This window comes from Chroicocephalus ridibundus, chromosome 2 (assembly GCF_963924245.1).
Source record: "Chroicocephalus ridibundus chromosome 2, bChrRid1.1, whole genome shotgun sequence".
Taxonomy (NCBI): domain Eukaryota; kingdom Metazoa; phylum Chordata; class Aves; order Charadriiformes; family Laridae; genus Chroicocephalus; species Chroicocephalus ridibundus.
In genome coordinates, this window is record NC_086285.1 from 7,961,907 (window position 1) to 7,980,832 (window position 18,926).

General features: G+C 40.7%; 1 protein-coding gene across 7 annotated transcripts in view; it reads left to right on the forward strand.

Moving 5' to 3' along the window:
- The first annotated feature begins 1,633 nt into the window (after positions 1 to 1,633).
- The window catches only part of GALNT11 (polypeptide N-acetylgalactosaminyltransferase 11), a 57,758-nt gene continuing 40,465 nt past the window's right edge, over positions 1,634 to 18,926 (forward strand). For 3 of the 7 annotated variants that reach the window (XR_010069777.1, XR_010069780.1, XM_063324389.1), the window contains exons 1-2: positions 9,318 to 9,470; positions 18,309 to 18,641. Coding sequence is in view for 1 of the 7 variants with exons in the window: in XM_063324389.1 (XP_063180459.1) it covers positions 18,347 to 18,641 (295 nt within the window). In the remaining 6 variants the exon portion in view is untranslated. Of the gene's footprint in view, positions 1,881 to 9,317; positions 9,471 to 10,094; positions 10,210 to 15,871; positions 16,056 to 18,308; positions 18,642 to 18,926 lie in introns of those variants that run through there. The other 4 variants (XR_010069779.1, XR_010069778.1, XR_010069782.1 and 1 more) reach the window with 4 other exon arrangements.

An 18,926-nucleotide genomic window follows, 5' to 3' on the forward strand; every position in this document is an offset into this window, starting at 1 on the left:
TGGGTCAATTGGGCTGGGCAGATTATCATTATCAGGGATTTTGAGAAATGAAACACAGGTCTCAAAGACCTTACAGTAAATGACACTAAAAAGTAGCAGTTTATTAATTCTGTTAATAAAATGATAATCCAAGTACCAGGGAAACTCTTTTTGATAAGAACTAAAATAGCTATTTGGCTAGATTAAATACCTGGAATTACCAGGTAGGCAAGAATTGGCCAAATTAGAAGGATTTCAAGGATAACGCTTCTGCGGAAAGAAGACAGTGTGCATGCTGAGGCTGCTTTTACCTAAAAAAGCTTAACACACACCTCCAGTCCTCAGGCTAAATTATTACAAGAGAAAGATCAAAGCTGCATATTAGCCATTATGAAACAGGTGTTATGAAAAGCTGTCTGATAGGGATGGTGACTATGTGGCTATCTCATTTAACTGCCCACATGACTTTCACCTTGATCCCTGCTACCTCCTTGTCATCTGTCTGCTAACCCCTCCATGGACTGTCACTCCTTTTTCTCTCACTACGCCTTCTGATTATATATTGCCTTTTTGGCCTTTGAACTTTAATGCTGTAGCTACAGCTTTTTGACAAGTTCTGTATTCTGCTCTATTTGTGTTACGATAAAGCACCTTGCCGTAATCTCTGGACACCAGGGACAGTATCTGCCAAAGAATGGACTCAGGTGTGTCAACCCTGTTTAATTTCCACTTCACTAAAATAAAATCGTCATCTTCAAAGTGTCACTTGGCATCTCAAGTTCTTTATCTGTGTATTCACAAAAAAGCTCCTAGTCCTGACTATGCTGAGCAAATCTGACACTTCGCTCGTTCTTAAACGCCACCAGGGTTAACAAACCCTATAATTCCTTCCAGCTTCACTCCTCCTCCCAAAAGGACACCTGCCGAGTCGGGTCCCACACGAAGACAAATCAGTGGTGAAGCTACCCCATCACCCTTTTGTCCACTAAGCCAGTGGTGAGATCACTTACTCTGGATATGAGAGATCTGAGGATTCAACATGCCTCTCCACCTGTGAGGATGTCAACTCTTGTTGCTATAGATGCACATTAATCACCAAGCTCAGGTGATTTTAGGGTAGTTGTGGTTGATTTCCCTCAGCTCTCTCCCCCTTCCTGCTGAACTGAAGAAATGAGTCCTCCATATTCCAGCCAGCCAGGCAAACTACACGGTGAGGAGAACGTGCTAGTTAGCGCAGACATCCTCCGTCAGCCTGACCTACTCTTTTCTGCCCTTCAAAGGGCAAATACTTCCAGTGGGCACTTAAGACCACGAAGCTCAAAGCAGATGCCTCCTTGGAAGACTGGAAAAGGCTCTTATCCTCAGAGAGGGCTGCAAGGGAACTCCTTGCAAGCCTGGTGGGATGGGCAGATGCACAACAACTTTGAGGGGAGAAGGGGGTTGAAGGCCGCACATCTACAGCCCTTCAGTCCTGAATCCCCCTCACAGCTTCATAGCCGTGCACCGCTCAGGCAGGAGCTCCAGACAGGAGCCCCACAGCCCCGCCACTCTCCCCCTTGCAGGTCTCGCCATCTTCTTACGCCGACCCTGCCCCCGCCTGTCATGGCGGGCGCGCCCCGTCCCCCTCACGTGACGCCGCCGGCCGGGGAGGGAGGGGAGAGGAGGAGGCGCGAGCGGTCACGTGGGGCACCACCGCGCGCGAGCGGTGCGCGCCGCCGCCGCCGCCGCTGCTGCTGCTGAGGGCACGGGGCGGTCGGAGTGGGCATGCCGCCGCCCCGGTGAGTGCGAGGGGGAGGCGGCGGCTCCGGGGCGGTGAGCGACAGGGGTGGTGCTGGCTGCGGTGTGAGGGGAGGGGGCCCCGGCGAGGAAACCGGCGGCGGTGTGAGGAGCAGCTCCGCGGGGTGAGGGACGGGGCCGGCGGCGGTGTGAGGGGCAGCCCCGGCGGCTGAGGGGATGGTGTTTGAGGCGGTGTGAAGGGACGGGGACGGCGGCGGTGGCGGTGTGAGGGGCAGCCCCGGGGGCTGTGAGGGGACGGGGCCAGCGGCGGTATCAGACCGGCCCCCGCCGTTTTCCCGCCTGCCCTGAGGGACGTGGCGGAGCCTGTCCCGGGGGCAGCGATTCCCGTTTCTCAGAGGCCGGGGTCAGATTCAGGGTTTCCCGTCTTTCTGGGTAAAATAAACGCTGTGAGCTGATAGCGGGGAGGCTGCGCTCGGTTGGGTCGCCGGCTGAGTCCGGCCGCCTTAGTTTAACCTGACCGTGGGCCCGGCGTGGGTTGTGGTGCATAGGATGGAAGACAACGTAATTATTATCTCTTTTTAGTCTTTAAACGCATGGGAAGGAGCAGCAGCAGCCGCCCGCCTGCAGGTAGACTGAAACTATGCAACTGTCAGCCCGAACTGTGGGGATCTGTACGTGTTAGCTTTGCTGGCACTGCCCCTCTCATTGATTCATTTGCAGGGCCAGGGCAGGCGTTGCTTTTTGGAGGGCTGTTTGACCTCGTGCAGTATTAAAGCTTTCTTATCTTTATGACTGGGAAACTTATTTTTAAACCATTTCCCTTTTTCTTTTGTTTTGTTTTTTGTTCATGTGGTTTTCAGTATGTACTTTGCAACATTGAGGCTCCCTTTTCCTCTTAGCAAGTACGTGTTATTCTACGTGGCTGGTCTCCAGCCTTTCTAGTCAGTTCCCATTGCCATGTGTTTTGTTTTGTGTTAAAGCTTGTAAGGAAGGCTGCAACAGACGATGCTGATAGCAAATTAACTGTCTCCAAGTTACTTGTAAGGCAAAAGAAAGGTTCTCTGGTCCCTTGTCTGCATGCAAACAGATCTAGCTGAGCAAGGAACCAAAACCTCTGTGCTTCTGGTAGCAGGGGGTTTAGCAGGTCAGACTCCTCTATGCTCTAGCAGGGCACTGGAAGCAAACATTGCATTCAGTAGCTGCCTTTCCAGATAGCTGTTTCACCTTCATTCGCTTCTTCATAGGTGTCAGCCTTAAGACTGCTGTTGAGACTAATGAAAACACTAATGTCCTCTAGTACAGCATCTCTGCCAAACTGGGTCCTGACTTCTTTTCAATATCAGTTGCAGGGGAGCTGGAGTAGACCTGACAGAATTTTATTGTATAACTAGATATAAAGTGTAGCCCCTACTCTTCCAAAGAAAAAAAAATATCTTGTGACTTGACTTTGTTGCTGCTCTGTAAACAATCTGCACTTTATCTGTTTGGTCTAGTGTATTTGGAGTATTGCTTTCTGTTTGAAGGAATGGTGAAATCTCTTAATGCCAGTACAGTAATTATGCAGGTGGGCAGGATCATCAGCACTCTGCCAATGTGCCTTTTCTTAAATTTTTCTGGAAAATGTAATTCAACATAAGATCAAATCCACTTTGTCCTTACTTAGAAAGAATAGTCTGTAAGTGACATTAAATATTCCTGAATACTTTCTGATCTAGCATCTGCTTTTTTTTTTTTTTCTTTTGTATGGATCTCATCTTAGTAGGATACTTCTCCCAGACATCTCTGATTAGCTTAAGCTGATCCAGGTGCAGGCTGTGCCCAGGAAAGGATGGTACCAGCCTTTCCCTGACAGTATATTTCTGCCCTGCTACCCTGTAGAGAACCTCTGCATATGTGAAGTAGTCCAGCTGTGATTCATAACCTCATTTTAGAACAGCATAAAGGTCCAGGTGGTTCCAGATAAGAAGCTTTTGATTAAAAGCAATTGGCCTCCCCCAGTATAACTGTCTCTGAAGAACTGCATGCCTTCTGCATAAGCTTTTCCTCATCTCTGGGTAAGATAAGCTCCTGCAGAGTTTTAGGAGCTCTTCTGCAGTAGGGAAGGAAAGTAATGCTGCAGCTCTAATGAGCCTTCATCTCTCAGCCTCAGATGAGGAAGCCAGCAGGCAATGTGACATGTTCTGGTTTAAGAGATTTTGACTGCAGATTTCAGAGCCTGTTGCCTGTCTTCTGATAGCTAATCACTTTGTCTCAGAGGATGCAAATTGATACTCCATTATGCATAGGAGTAAAACTGGAAAGAATTCTTGATAAGCTGCTGTGTGATGGTAGTTTATGAGAATGGGTGAATCTGTTCATCATTTTCATAGTGATGATAACAGTAGGTGTGATTCAAGCTTTTTAGGAGGAAGAAAGCCCTGAAACAGCATGGCAAGGGAAATAAAGATGAATTATTAGCATTTTGAAAATTTATCTACATAAAACATGCTTTCTGATAATAAATGCTAGAGAAACAAAAACTTTAATGGTAGTTATAGGGCATGTGTGTGGAGCAGGGCAAACTGTGGGTCAAATGGATGAAATTAGAAATACCTGAGCAGACAGTAAAATTGGGGATTTCAAATCTTCCAACAAGAAATAATAGGGTACTGTAGGGATGAAAAGAACAGAAGGAGGATCATTCTTTCTTTAGTTACATGGAAGGTATTGTAAAAAGGTTGTGGTCTGAGAAGCTGGCAGGTGGGGTTTGGCAGTGTGGCAGCTGAGTGTTGGTTACTGAAGCAGAGAAGCAAGGGGAGGCTTCCAGCTGAAGAGAAAAGGTAAAATTTTGAAAAAAATACAATCATTCCTCTCTGTGACAGTTCAGTTTATTGACTTCCTAAACAGTTCCATCTGTTGGGCTAGGCAACACTACAGTTACAGGTATCCCTAAAAATCAAGTAATTTTCTTTAGTACCGTTCATTTTGGAGAGGTGCTGCAATACCGCTCTGTTAATTGGTGTTGAAGAGCAAAAGTACGCTTGTGTATTTGAAGTGTAGAATTCTTTTTCTCAAAAAATAATACAGAGTTGAAGTGTGTTTCAATCCCTGTTAGAGTGTGGGAGGTAGATAAACTGCCTTGATTCTTATCTAAGGTTTCTTTTCAAAACATATGGTGGCTTATGGAGATTAATGCATCTGCTGTTGCAGCTACTGTGTTAAAGTACTGTCAGTACAAAGGCCTCGGCTGTTAAACCAGTGTTTAGCAGTGTGAGTAAATGAATTTGTTCAGCTCATTTTGTGTAAGAGTTAATAGTATCCACCACATCCTTCAGCTGTGCTCTAGCATGTTTCTCATGTGAGTCAGCATTGTGTAATAATTACTGTAAATACTTTATTTTGAAAACTCTATAAAATGTAGAAATATACTGCAACACAAAGCGGGGAAATTGGGAAGCTGATGATACTGTTTCAATCTGAAGTTTACTTCAAGTATACTAAGTTTCAGATATTTTGTTGTATGATCTCCTTCACCTAGATGTGAAAATATGCTGTCTGTAGGTTAAAAAACTGATTGTGTTACCAAAATGTAGAGCGTGGATTGAAGTCTCTGTAAGAGTGACACTCTAATGTTGTTGTATCTCAGCCCTTTTTTGTGCATTCTAGGGTTTTGGCAGCCAGACACTTTGCATGTTTGAAACTGGAATCAACAGGGGTGAATCAGTTTTTCCACTGTTTACACTAGTTAGAAACCCCTAATGCAGGGAACCTCAGGACTCCATACTGCCTGCGTTATGCTTTGTAGTATGAGCAAGAAATAGGTGTGCAGGCTAGGGAGAAGTCCAGACCCCACTACCCCATACTGCTCACAGGTAGGTATTTTGATGTCTTTGCTGGCTTTAAGGTCAATGTGGGACAGGTGAGCTGTTGTGGTTTTCTCTTTTGTGGCAGCAGTGGCATTGTGAGTTCTGCATTTCTGAGACTGAAGGTTTACCATGACTGATAAGTTATACCTTGTCAGCTGAGGTAGTCACTGTTTGTGTGCATGCTCTAACCCCTCTTGCCATGGAGCAAGCTACCTTGACTAAAATCATTTCTCTTGCTGTGCAAGAGGGAAGGAGTGTGAAGTAACATTGCAGAGCGGCTGATGGGTGGTAACTGCTTACCTGCAATAACCTTTTGTCGTTCCTAACTTCAACTTCTTGAATGGTGCTGTGTCTCATAGTTGAATTTTAAATTGACAGGTTAAGCTAATAAACTTGCAGAGGCATGCTAAAAAGAAGGTACCTCAGTAAATGATTGCTGTGTGCCAAACTGATTTAAACAAATACTTAATAAATGTTAGGAGCATGTTCATAGAGGTGGTCTTTTTAGTTTATGTAAAACCATTCAAATATTGCTTGGCTAAATGACACAGATTTTCTCGTGCAGACAAGGATTAAATTAGATGCTTTAAACCTTGGAGGTGGCCTTAGCTAAAATAGAGGTCCTTTTCCAGGAAGCATGAAACTGTCCTGTTTTGATAAACAACTCCTTATGAATCAATCTTCATAGGTATATTGACTATTTTGCTAATTCCTGAAGTGTAACATCAGGAGTAAATTATGTCACTGTCTCTGTTGATACCTCTTGTATTTGTCAGTGAATTTGTTTTCTGGAAGTGCTTTCTTTAGTTTTCTGTTTCCTGGAATACCTTAATTTTGTTAGTTAACATGAATCTCTTATCTCTTATGTCAGCAGACACTGAGACTCATCACTTGTGAAGCAAGAGAAGACTAAGTTTCGGATTGCATGCTAACCTTCTGTGCTAGCAGTGTGTTGGAAAGCATGGCTTCTAGTGAAGTGGGAAAACGTATTTTTGATCTGCTGTTTGTTCTGTTGCAACATCCTTGATTTCAACATCAAAATTCTGAGTACGTTTTCCCATTAGAAACATTGGCAATAGATAAGTAGAACAGACCAACAGGGGATGGAAAAGGAGTGGTCCACAACTCTTTCCTCAAAGGGATTTCTTTGAAGAAGGAAAGAGTGGAGTCTCTAAGATCATGTAGAAGGGAATGAAAGACAAAGGAAATTAATTTTTGGCTCAGCTTGCAGAAGCTTGCTCTCCTAACAGACAGTGTAAAATCTTTTTATGCTAGTGATTTATCATTCTAATCCAACAGTTAATGTCCACAAAAATATTCTTTTTTGGAAGCACGCTAATAAAAGGTCTGTTACTTACATATTTGGAACAGTCCATTATTACACATTGTATTATCAAATACAATGTTTAGCAAGATAATCTTATATTAAATTGATAGCTTAGTTTAGATGTGTGAGTGAAAAGTGTTTTCATTGATTCCATCTGTAGGTATGGTTGTACCAGCAACGGTATCTCTCTGTTAGTATTACTGTATTGTGTTAAGGAAAGGAAAAAGAGAGACTGTTTCCTATATGATGCTAGTAAAATTTAGAAATAGGCTTGCTAGGAGAACAGAAGGAATGAGTTATTGCTGCTCTAAACCAGAGTTCTGCTTGATATTTGTATCCTCTCTGGTTATTGTGGCCTCAGAACCTTTGATGTATTTGCCTTAATGCATCATTCAGTTTTTATAGGTGGGAGCTGAGACAGTGAGTTGCTGAGGATCTCATCAAAATCCATAGCAAAGCAAATAGCTCAACCAAAATGTCCCACAGGTCAATCTGATAACTATATAGGTGTTCTGGTTCAGTCAGTGAGTTGAAGTGAGAACATGTAGTAGGTGTATATCCTTAGGATTCCTCGCTTATATTAATGGCTGGAGACATTAGTGAGAAAATGAGTGAAACCTATGCACTGAAATTACTTTAAACTTTTGTTGAGAAGCAAGAAGATTGCAGTGTTTTTTCGTCTTTCATTTTTCCCCATGAGGAATTCTTCCTCAGAAAGTCCCATGCCTCTGCTGTTCCAAATGGCATGGATACTGTGGACTCCCTCCTAAAGCTTGGCTTGAAAAACTCCAAGTGACCTTTGTTTCTGGCCATGAGAAATGGAAATGGACATTGAATTCAATTCAGTGCCTGCTTTTAGAATTTCTTTCAGTTCTACTTTTTTTAACAATGGCCATCCACCCAGGTAAATTCAGTTAGGACACGATGTATTGCGGAAATCTTTAAGATCGTGCCATACCTTAATAGTGTGGAGAAATGTAATGGGAGTTAAGAACTCCGAGCAGTTTAGAATGAGTTAAATACTTTCCTATCAGAGGCAGTTTGGGGATTTAAACTGTAACTTGTTTTAACCTTACTCACAGTTCTGGTGCTACGTTTCATCTCTTTTTTTTTTTTTTTTTTTTTTTTAAACAAATATTGTCAGTGTGTGCTCATATCAGTTTCTCAGGCTCCATAGAGGCTAATAAAACTAATCTGCAAGGGCAGATTGCAGTGCTTCAGCAAGTAGCTGGCAGCTAGTGCTGTCTTACTGTGACATCTGACTGAGTGTAACATGTCAGGGATCCAACCATGGTACTTCTAATGTATTTTTATGTAAGTTTCTGCATATTGGAAAGGAAAACCCTGCAGAAAAAAGAGAAATGAAGTAGACTTGTATGATTTGTGGGGAGTAAGCTTGGTGGTCTATGAATTCTGTAATTTGATGCTGTAGGATAAGATGCAATGTAATCATTCTCATTAAGACAGGTTCCAATTCTGTAGTACTGGTAATAACTTAATTGCAGCAGTTTTGCATTTTAAACATGTTCAGGTATAGTCTTTTGAAATTTCTAGTCTGAGTTTGCAAATGTCTTTTGCGTATTTTTTTTTTTGTATACAGCTGTTGATTTCAGTACTGAGTTCTGCACAAGAGGATGGTGGATGTCTGCCTGGAGCTAACTGCAAAATTGGGTTTTGCAGAAAAAACTTATGCAAAATGCAATGTCCGTGGTCAGTAGTCAGCAGTTTAAAATTGACACCGGTCAACCCCAGTTTTCACTGTCCCACTCAAAAGTACTTCGGTGAGGTCTGTTTTGTTGCCAAGTTTGCTGCCAGCTTTTTTGGCAGGAGGGCTGTACAAATGAAGTCTGAATTTTTATTATTTTTAGAATTGGAAAATGTGTTTTCACTTTGCTTGTAAAAGACTGGAAAAAAGCCCAAAGCACTTTTGATGAAAATTTTTTAAGATGAACAGAAAGCATACCTAGAAAATTTCAGTCAAAATGTGGAAATTTTAAAAAATTACTAGTGATTTGGAAAATGGGGAGTAAAGTAGTTTTTAGAATTGAAATTTGTATACAACTTAATGATAGTTATCTCTAGCATTGCTGTCGTCTAATCCATTGATATTATGACGAAGAATGCTTTAGAAATACATTGCTTGGTTATGCTTCTCTAGTGAGTGGGAGTAAAATGACCGGTCTTGTTTATGCTGCCAGATCCATGGATCCATATGGATCATGCATTAGCTGAAGAAAAGGAAAAAAAGAGAGGGATACGAAAAAAAAAAATCCCAAACGCAGAAAAATAGATTGGTGCTCTTGGGGCAGTGTATGCAGTCAAATGAGAAATAACCTTGCAGCATTCATGTCCTAAGACCCATCCAAATTAGCTTGTTGTCGTAGAGAAGCTCGTGTTTATTACCCTGTTCCCAGGTAGGACTTGCAAGCAGCACTCAGCAACAAAGTGTTAAGTTTCAGGCTCAGCATTTTATTGTTCACTGAGAATGAAGACACCAACTGGATTTGACTGCTACTGCAGTAAATGTGTTTTCACGATGTAACCTTGCACTGCCTCTTTAGTGCCGACTCTTCTGGAAAAAGGTGAGGGTTCTTCTGTTCGGCTGTACATGTAGAAGTGTTTTATCTAATTATTTTGCATGCATCTGTATTTTTACTGTTATTTTGGTGAGCTTTGCAGACGTAAAATGCAAGGAACAGCTAAGTAGATTTTAAACATTTAGAAAAGGTATTAAGCAGCTTACTTGTGTGTAGCTGACCTTGTAAGCTCTCTTACATTTTGCAACTGTATATAGTGCTGGAGGGTTGTTAAACTAGTGTTTAGATACATGTCTCTATAATGTGAGAGAGGTGAGTTGAAAAAGAAGTTCTCAGTGTGGGGTGTTTTTTTTTTTTTTCAATCTTGCTGTTTTCTAAGCTATATGTGAAGAAGGAAGGGCTGTATTACAAAATGCATGCATTTTTCTTTGGAGAGACAGCACATCAACATTCTGGCTGCCTTGAGAGCTGATTTTGCTAATGAAAAAAAAATCTTGCTGTTTCAATTGGAATAAAGTATTTATTAGCAATGAAAAGGAAGAAGGTATTTTTAGGACTCCATGAATGGCATGGCATGTATTTATGTGCCAGATGGCTTAAAGTAATATCCAGCTAGGCAGCCGTGTGGTGCAACGTTTTTAGGGGGATAGATAAGAAAATTCTGTGCATGTAATTGTGCTTTGAGAAACCAGTAGCTTTTTTGGGGGGAATGAGAACACTGCAGCAGCATGAAACTGTCTACTCTATAGCACTTATTTACTCAGTATTTAGCACTAGGATTTTGGTAAGCTCATGTTTCTAATCCAAGTGTACTTGTTTCCTCTAATCAGCCTGGACTATTGTGTTACTTTTCTTGATGCAGTTTGTTGTAACTAAAACTGGTGTGTTTTTTCTGTTGTTTGTTAACATGGGATCCTAACTCTTACGAAACTTTTTCTTTCCAAAACTTGTAGCTGCTTTTTCCATTAAAATTGTGTCCTTAAATGAGAGCCCTTGTGAAATACTCCACCTCTCCAAGGACTGAGAGTATTTGGTGAGAAAGATATCCTTTATCAGTAAGGAAGAAACCTAGTATGTTGTTGACAAAGAAGTGAAAGATGTTACTGCAGAAGATACTTTAAAATTTCTTTAAGGGTGTATTTGAAAATGGAGGTAGGTAAGAAGGAACTTCACATTTCTATTATAAAAATGCTAAAGTGTTTGCATTCACTCTGGTGTGGCAACCTGCTAAGAAAAGCTTTTTTACTGCAGCTGAGAAATTCCGAAAAGCTTGATAAGCAAAGTTGTATTCCTAGAGGAGGCGTTTCAATATATTTTCCATAGATTTAAAAAAGATAGTATGCAATATTTAAACATCTCTGTTTAAAGTCCAAAAACTGAGATACAAATCGGGATATAAGTGAATCATCTGCAGTGGTAAAATAGTGAGGGGTGGGAACCTAAAGACATAAAAAAGATGAATTTTAATTTTTTTCCTAAAGCATTTTATGAATTTTAAACTTAGTATACTCATAGCCTAGTTTCTTAGGTCTTCAGCAATTCATGCAACTAGTCTTATCTATGTGCCTTTCTTTATCTATAAAGTGTAATGAATGTTATTGGTATTTTAAGATTATTTATCTGTGAAGTGTTGATCAAAATTTTGTATTCTTTCCAGGAGGATTTTTTAGGTGGTATGACATGGATTTGTATAGCTGTGCTGAAATGACTAGACTGTTGGCTCTCAGAGCTTTTAAAGTTGCATTTAGAAGTGACTTACAGAGGCTAATTAAAAATAGATCTTAGTGTGTCATCTCATTAAAATGAATAGGAACAGTGATCTTATGCAAGAGGACAGCCTGTGGCCCACAGTGTATTTCTGTGAATGCGGGTTACTGTGACTGGAGTTATATTTGTCTTTTTTAAGTCTTTCATTCTCCCACCTTGCACCTCACTAAATACACTGGTTCTGTTTTCTTGATAACATTCCTGTAGGTAGTAGCAGGCTGCTATTAGGTCCCCCCCGGGCTGTCTCTTCTGCAGGCTGAAGAAGCCTGGCACCCTCAGCTTCTCCTTGTAGGGCAAGCGTTCCTGCCCGCGACCACCTTGGTGGCCTTCCACTGAATTTGCTTCAGTTTACTGACGTATGTTGTCTTATACTGGCAAATCCCAAACTGGGTACAGTACTCTGCCTGTGGTCTTATGAGTGCTGCGTGGGGTGGTGTACTTGCATCCCTCCATCAGCTGTCTGTGCTCCCCTTGATAAGCCTGTATGCTGTCAGCTGTTGTTGCTGCAAGGGTGTGCTGCTGGCTCCTATTTAGCTAGACCTCCCAGAGCTGTTCCCCAGGCTGTGTCAGTGGCCAGGGAGTTTGTCTGTCCCAGATGCAGGACTTAACATTTGTCCTTGCTGAATGTCATGAGGTAGGTTCCCTGTACGCCCAACCTGTCTTCACACTAGTTACCTGCCTATATTGTGTCAAAAATAGCCACTTAATTCATAAGGTACAATGACCCATTCCTTCTGTAAGGTCAAAAGTTAATGGTTTTGTTTAATTAAAACCAAACTGGCAGGTAGATCCAACTTAGTGCTAAAACAATACAGCAGGAGAGGGTTTTTTATAAGGAGTTAAATTGGGTTGGCGCTTAGATTTTTGGAGCACATGAAGCACTAAGCTTTTATTTGGGAATATCTCTGGCTTTTGTTATGAGTGTATGTTCAATGGATGTTGCTCTTAGTGATGTGTGTTGGGGTCTGTAACAAAAGCTGCCTAAGGTGTCCCTTTTTCATCTTGCTAGTTTATTAACTGTGATTCTCCCTTAAGACTGGCTGCAATGTAAAGGATGCCCGGAAAAAAAATTTCACATGAAAGTGCAGAAGTTACTGTGAATGGCATATCTGTGTGATAAGTGTATTATTGGAGTACTACTTCTTCCTAATCTGGCCTCTGTTCATCATACTGTTAATGCTGCTGTTTGATAGCGATTCAACAAGAAAATAGGAAAGCCTGTTCATGCTGATGCTTGCTTTGGAAGAGAAGTGGTGGTAGCCATAACATCTTGGAGGCCAAGAAATATATAAAGAGTTAAGGCTATTAAAAGAACAAAATTGCATTTGTAAGTAGTGTTACTTTATCTTCTTGGTGCTTTCCCCCCCAAATAAATAACAAAATGAAAATTAAAAGCATCTGTAGGAGGTCATGCAGCAAATTATCCTAATACTCTGTAGAAAGATAAAATGTTTAATGATTTTCATCTTAAAAATGAAGATCATATGCATTCTTCCCTTAATATAGATCCAAAATACACAGGCAGTTTTGCAGGAAATCTGAGTAGTATGAGTTGTAGCTCTGTCTTCAGGTTGGTTTTTTTTGTTTTCTTTTTTTTTTTTAGAAGAAAAGCTTTTCTTGGAAAAACTACAAGCAGACTTTAAGGTTTTCTCAAATAATTCTTACTCCTATTTCAAAGATCTTGAGGCTAATCTGATCCTCTGTTTGACCTCTGACAAACATGAGTTTGGCACAGTCATGAAATATCTAGTCATACGGTGTGTTTACTAAACTGTTGAGGTTAATCCAAGCAGATGTCAGTGTTTAAGCAGTGGCTGGTCATAGAGCCTGTAGCTACTTTTGCTCTTTAAGCCAAAATATTGTGAAACGTGGTTGGCTTTTTTTTTTTCCCATTAAAAATATTGAAGGTTAACACTTTGGGACATTGTTAGAGCTGCGCAGGTTACTAATGACAAGCTCTCCCAGGCTGTCTGGGAGAACGGAGTTGTATCATTGTTGGGCCAATTATTAAATCAATGTAAATGTTACTGGGTTTGAAGTATGAATTGAATGCCATGCTGGTGTTGTAAGGATGCTACAAGAAGCTGGTGTGACATGGAAAGCAGTATGGCACAGTGATTACTGAAGCTCAAATTTGGCAGGTAGGCTCCTGGAGGTTTTTTTTCAGCGTTGTAATTGATTGACTTTCAGAGACATTTACTAAGTAACTAATACTTAACTTTTATAGTTCTCTTAAAAAAAAAAAAAAAAAAAAAAGGAATGATTTACTACTTGTGCAAGGAACTGAGACTTCTGTACTGGAATTCATGGAAATTAGAGAGGAGTATTTTACTCTTGGCATTTCTGGCATGTGGGTCTGCATACTCAGTTCCAAGGATTTGCCAAAGTCTGCAAACTATTGGGCAATAAATATATGACAGTCAAAACAGAGCAACAAGAGAGAGACTGAAAGGCATAATATTTGGTTAGAAATTCTCAGAACACTGTGCCTTTCAGTCTTGGTCTCTTCTGAGCTGATGGGGGCATTTTCTAAGATGATTTTTTTTTTCCTGGTTACCCGTGTCACCTCCAAAATGGATTGTAATTTCCTGATGTAGGAGATGCTGCCACCTTGAATGATTTGTGTTTGTCAAGTTAAAGTATCTCTGGATTCCTAAGTATACCAATGCGCACAGACATAAACTCCATGTATCACTAGGATGTTGTGGATGTGAATGAATGCTTGTAAAATACCTCAAGGTGTTATCATTTATTTGCTGTGAAAGCTCCTATATTGCCAAGGCAGAGCAAATGTCTTCTGTTCATTCTGGAGGTTTTTCGCTACATGTGTTTTTGGGAAAGAGAATTGTTTGAGGTATTTTGGAAACTTACTTTTGGCAGCTGCATTGCTTTTCAGAAATGAAGGGGAGAAACACAGTAGACCCTTCAAGCCTAGTCTCAATTACCAGTAATTGAGGAAACGTATTATGAAACAATTCTTCTTGATATGTTTAAATCATAGATTTTTTTAATGGGAATTAGTGTTTTTCTATGCATTTGAATAAATAAATAGAAATGGATTTTAACTCTACTGTCTAAATAACAATTTAGTGGTGACTGGACTCAATTTTACTGTATTTATTGCATAGATGAAAATTATTCTTATGAGCTCACTGATATTATAGTCTGGATAATGCAGTTCTGTTTTTTTTTTATTTAAGCTGTTTCGATCTAACAGTTCAAACCTGCTAGCTCTGCTTGCATTAGCAGAGCTTTAGGGCTGTTGAGTTAAAAGTATATATTATCTTTTTCTCACGCAGCTTGTATCAGGGCAGAGAAAGATATTAATACTTTGAATTTGAAAGGCATACCCTTTGCATCTTGTGTATTCAGGAATAGCTTGTCTCTGTTCGGGGAGGGGGGGTGGGAAAAGGAGGAAAAAAAAAAAAAAGAATGGTTTGGCTTTGCTTAAGTTTCAAAATCCTGCTTGGAGGAACCAACTGGGAGAGGATGGATGTTTAAGACAATCATCAGGGTATCATGACTGTGCACAGGCGGAGAGAGTTGTTGGATAAATTAGCAAAGCCCGTTTTGTAGAAGATCTCCTGCTCTCTGGTTCTGTGTCTCCTGGCAGGGTAAGGCTTTTATTCACTGGGTCTAGATGGCTTGCAGAAGAAGGTCATGGATAGGGAAATGTATGAGGGAAGAATCAAGAGCTAAGTGCCTGCCTCTGTGAAGCGAGTGTTTCCTCCTGGGTCCTTGTGACCAGTTGAAGTATTCTCTTCTTCCTGTGGTGTGTATCAAAGTGGTTATTTTTTCACTGCATGCTGAAATGAGTGAGGGGATACTTATTTCTTGGTATATTGCGGAGAAGTGGAAATATATTGATGTGATTGTACTTTGTATGCATAACGGTATAGGGTTGGAAATGTTCTCTTGGTTCCTCAGGGCAGGTCCCAAGCAGGGGAGCATTGCTTAGGACTTGAAAATCTACTGTGACCTCTTTGCTAAAGCGCATCTGTAAGAAGTCATGGTCAATCTAAAACTGGAGTGTGCAGCTCTGATGCAAATTGTGACTTCTGTGGCTGCTTAAATGGTGGATGTGGTTGAAATCCATAGGACAGTGGTTGTGTAAATGCATATGTGTTGGTGAGTAAAGTAAACTAATAAGCCTCAATGTGCTTTTCATAGGTGGGGTTTAAATTTTTTCCATTCTGCTTTCAGAAGTGTCTAACAAAACATTTGGTACTTAGTGAGTCTGTATTTTCCTGACGAATGTATTACCAAATGTCTTGGTTGAATAGCAAGCTATTGAAAGAGACAAGTCTTCTGCATTGTGGAGGTTCTGTCATCTGATTTCATTTGATTTCAACCTTTGTATCCTTATACAAAACTGCAAAACAGCGAAGGAGAGGAAAAGAAGGTGAACAGTTCTGCTCTAGCAAGGAGCATGTGGAAATAACATCACGCTCAGGTTTGCATTTGTTGCCATTGTAACAGTAACCAAGTGGGTGCTTTCAGCCTGGTCAGGGGGCTTTCTGGGGATGGAAGGGATGTACAGCAGTCTTTTTCACTCCGGTGATTACTGAATTGCAGTCTTTTCACTCTGGTGATTACTAATTTACCTCTTCCTCTTTAATCTGAGTATGCTGTGACTGACGTCGGGCAGACTTTAACTTTAGCATGGATAGAAGTGCCACAGCAGCAGAGTGGAGCTCTGAGCTGTAAAAGAGCTGCAAGAAGCTGGGAAAATACTTAGTCTGTGATGAATTCTGCTCTGCATGCCTGTCTTCCTACTGTTACCTGAGATAGCAAGGATTATCTTTTGTTTTCCTGTGCAACCTGCAGGGTAGATGTATCCTTAAACAGCTCTGAAATGAAAAGGTTCCTTCTCTTTTATAGTAATTTTTATCTTATTAGAACAATTTTGTTCCACACTGCAAGTCCATGTGCCATGATGTTAGGATTCTGCGTTTGTGTTACCATAGTGAATGGAAAAACAACTCTAGCAGGTTTTGAGGAGCAGTACATTAGGCTTGGACAAGTCTTACAGCAGAAGACCTCCTTGTGGCTGTGCAAAAAACCCAAAACCTGGCAAGCACCCAGATCTTCTTTTATGGATAAGTATTAATTGTCTGCAGACTGTCTGGCAAGAATAATTATTATAATTAGAGGATGTAACTGTTTATCTAATCTTGTTCCTTTGCAGCCTTGCATGCTTTTTCTCAGCCTCGATTTGCCTTGCTATGATCACTGACCACTGTTTGCACAGGGAATAAGGCATGGGGGATTGGTGGTCTGTACATCTCCAACTGGTAAACCCATTCTGTTAGCTAGAATGAGGGGTTTTTTAATCACTTTTACCCCCAGAGCGTTTGTTGCCTGACTAATTTCATGGCCCTACAGTTAAGCGGCAAGATTTTTTGTGTGACAGTGTTAGAGAAAGAGCCTGTTTCACAGAGCATACAATGCATCTGTATGCGCAGGGTCAGTATGAGATTTAAAACCCGTTTAAGACGTTTTTAAGCTCCTTGGGCTTAACTGCTGCATAGATTGTTGCCTTGCAGAAGTGAGGGAGTTTGACATGGTAAGAATAATGGGTAAATTATTTTTGAGGAGGTTTGGGTTTTTTGCTTTATTTTACTTTGTGGATATTTTATTTTTTGGGAGGGAGGCAATGACCTGCTGAAATCTGGGAAATGTGAGCTTGAATTTTGATGTGTATTCTTTTTGGACTTAGTCACTTAGGACTCAGACTTACATTGCCAAAACGAGTGGGATCTTTGTAGGTTTCTTTGGGATCACGAATGCCTTCTAGCTCTGTTCAGTAGTTTTCCATATTAAGAAGGGAATAATCTGTTTGTGCTTATAAATGTTTATTCTTTGCCAGGCTGACCTTAGGACTTCTGGTAGTTTCCGACTTTTAAGAAGTCTGAAAAATGCATCAGCATAAACCCTTGACTCCTACCCCAATACTTTATTTTCTTAAAACAAATGTTTTGCTAATTAAAAGGTGATTAAATAGTTTCCTAACTCTTTGTTACTATGCAAATAGTTTGTTGTGGTTAAATAATGATGAGAGAAATCTACTTTGAGTTAGTGTTTTTCTCAGTTTTGGGAACTGAGCTGTGTAGTTTTGGGGTTGTTGGGGTTTTTTGAGCCTTTTTTGGATTTAAGAAACTCCAGAAAGTTTACCTGATTCTCCTGGGCCATAAATAAAATGTTATCACCAGCTTCATATGCTTCACTTCAGGGTTTTGCTTATGTTATGGTAGTAATTTTTAGTATAGCTTGGGGAAGTTGTGTTAGTGGATAGGTGCCTAAAGTAAAACTCTAGGCTGCTTCCTTCCAGCTCTAGGTAGGCATCTCCTCCAGGGAGTATGGAAGCTTTTCTGGAGTCTGCGGAGGCCTGTAGGAACCCAGTAAATGACCTTGGAGCTTTTTGCTCTTTCTCTATCCCATATCTATTTCCTTTCTTTCTGCAGAGAAGAGTATCTGTAAATGTGACTGTCTTGGTGTTTTGTGTTGTTAAATCACACCCCATGATTTCTGAAATTTCTGGGATACTCATGTTGGCTGTTCTTAAATTTGGGCAAGAAGGACTGAACTTTATAGCTTTTTGAGTCTTTTCTCTCATTCCATGCTTTAGGGTAGGAACTGAACTACAAAAATGGACGTGTCTGGACATACCTATGGGCAACTGGCTCAAAGCGGTTCTGCTTGAGCAAGGGAGCTGGATAAATTGACCTCCAGAGGTCCCTTCCTACCTCAACCATGCTATGATTCTGTGAAGAATCAGTTCCCTGTGTGTAGTATATTTAGTTATAGTGATATGTTTAAATGAATGCAGGCATACAAGGAATGTACTGTTGTGGAAGAGAGATATAACTATTATGAGGAAAACTCATTTTTATCTTCAATTGTGATGTGTCACTGGGCTCTTAGTGATTGTTTATTTCGTGTCTTAAAGCAGTACTATCTACACAGGTTGTGCAAACTGGTCATGTTTATTTTTTGAATGGGAAAGTGAAAAGGGCTTTCATTCTTAAGGTCTGTGCTTAAAGTTTAAGTTCCAAAAATCATTTAATGGAGGTAACATGCAGCACTCTCAGAATGTGTGCTTCCACTCTCTTTCAGGTAATTAAGAATGGGTCCTCAACGATGCTAAGTCTACAATGGGAAGTGTCACACTTCGTTATTTCTGCTATGGGTGCCTTTTCACATCTGTGACCTGGACACTTCTGCTCTTTGTTTATTTCAACTTCAGTGAAGAGAACCAATCCTTCAAGAATGTGCCCGTCAAGGGGCTGGAACCTCAGAGGCCATTTCCAAAAAAATTCTATCCCCGTTTTACACGTGGGCCTATTCATATACCTGAATTGCAGCAGAAAGAGAATAAGATAGGAAATCCTCTTGGAAATCATGTCCAGGACCCAGTTAAGGGGGAGGTAGAATTTTCTCCTGAAATGGGTAAGTGTTTTTCAGTCCTGGTGGCAAAATCATTAAAACAGTAGAAGAAATGATATATTAAGGTTTGTTTGTTTTTTTTAAAGGATTGCAGGAAAAATTGTGTAACGAAGTAGTTTTGTTTGTTAAAATGCAGGTGGTACTAGTGGCTCTCTTCATTAGAAATTACTTGAATTTTATCCCATCCTGTTTAATCCAAAATACACTATTCTTAACACTTACAGCTGTGCTGTGTAAGTGCTAATGAGGAGGACTGGATTACAGCAAGGTGTCATTCTTACTTTTGGA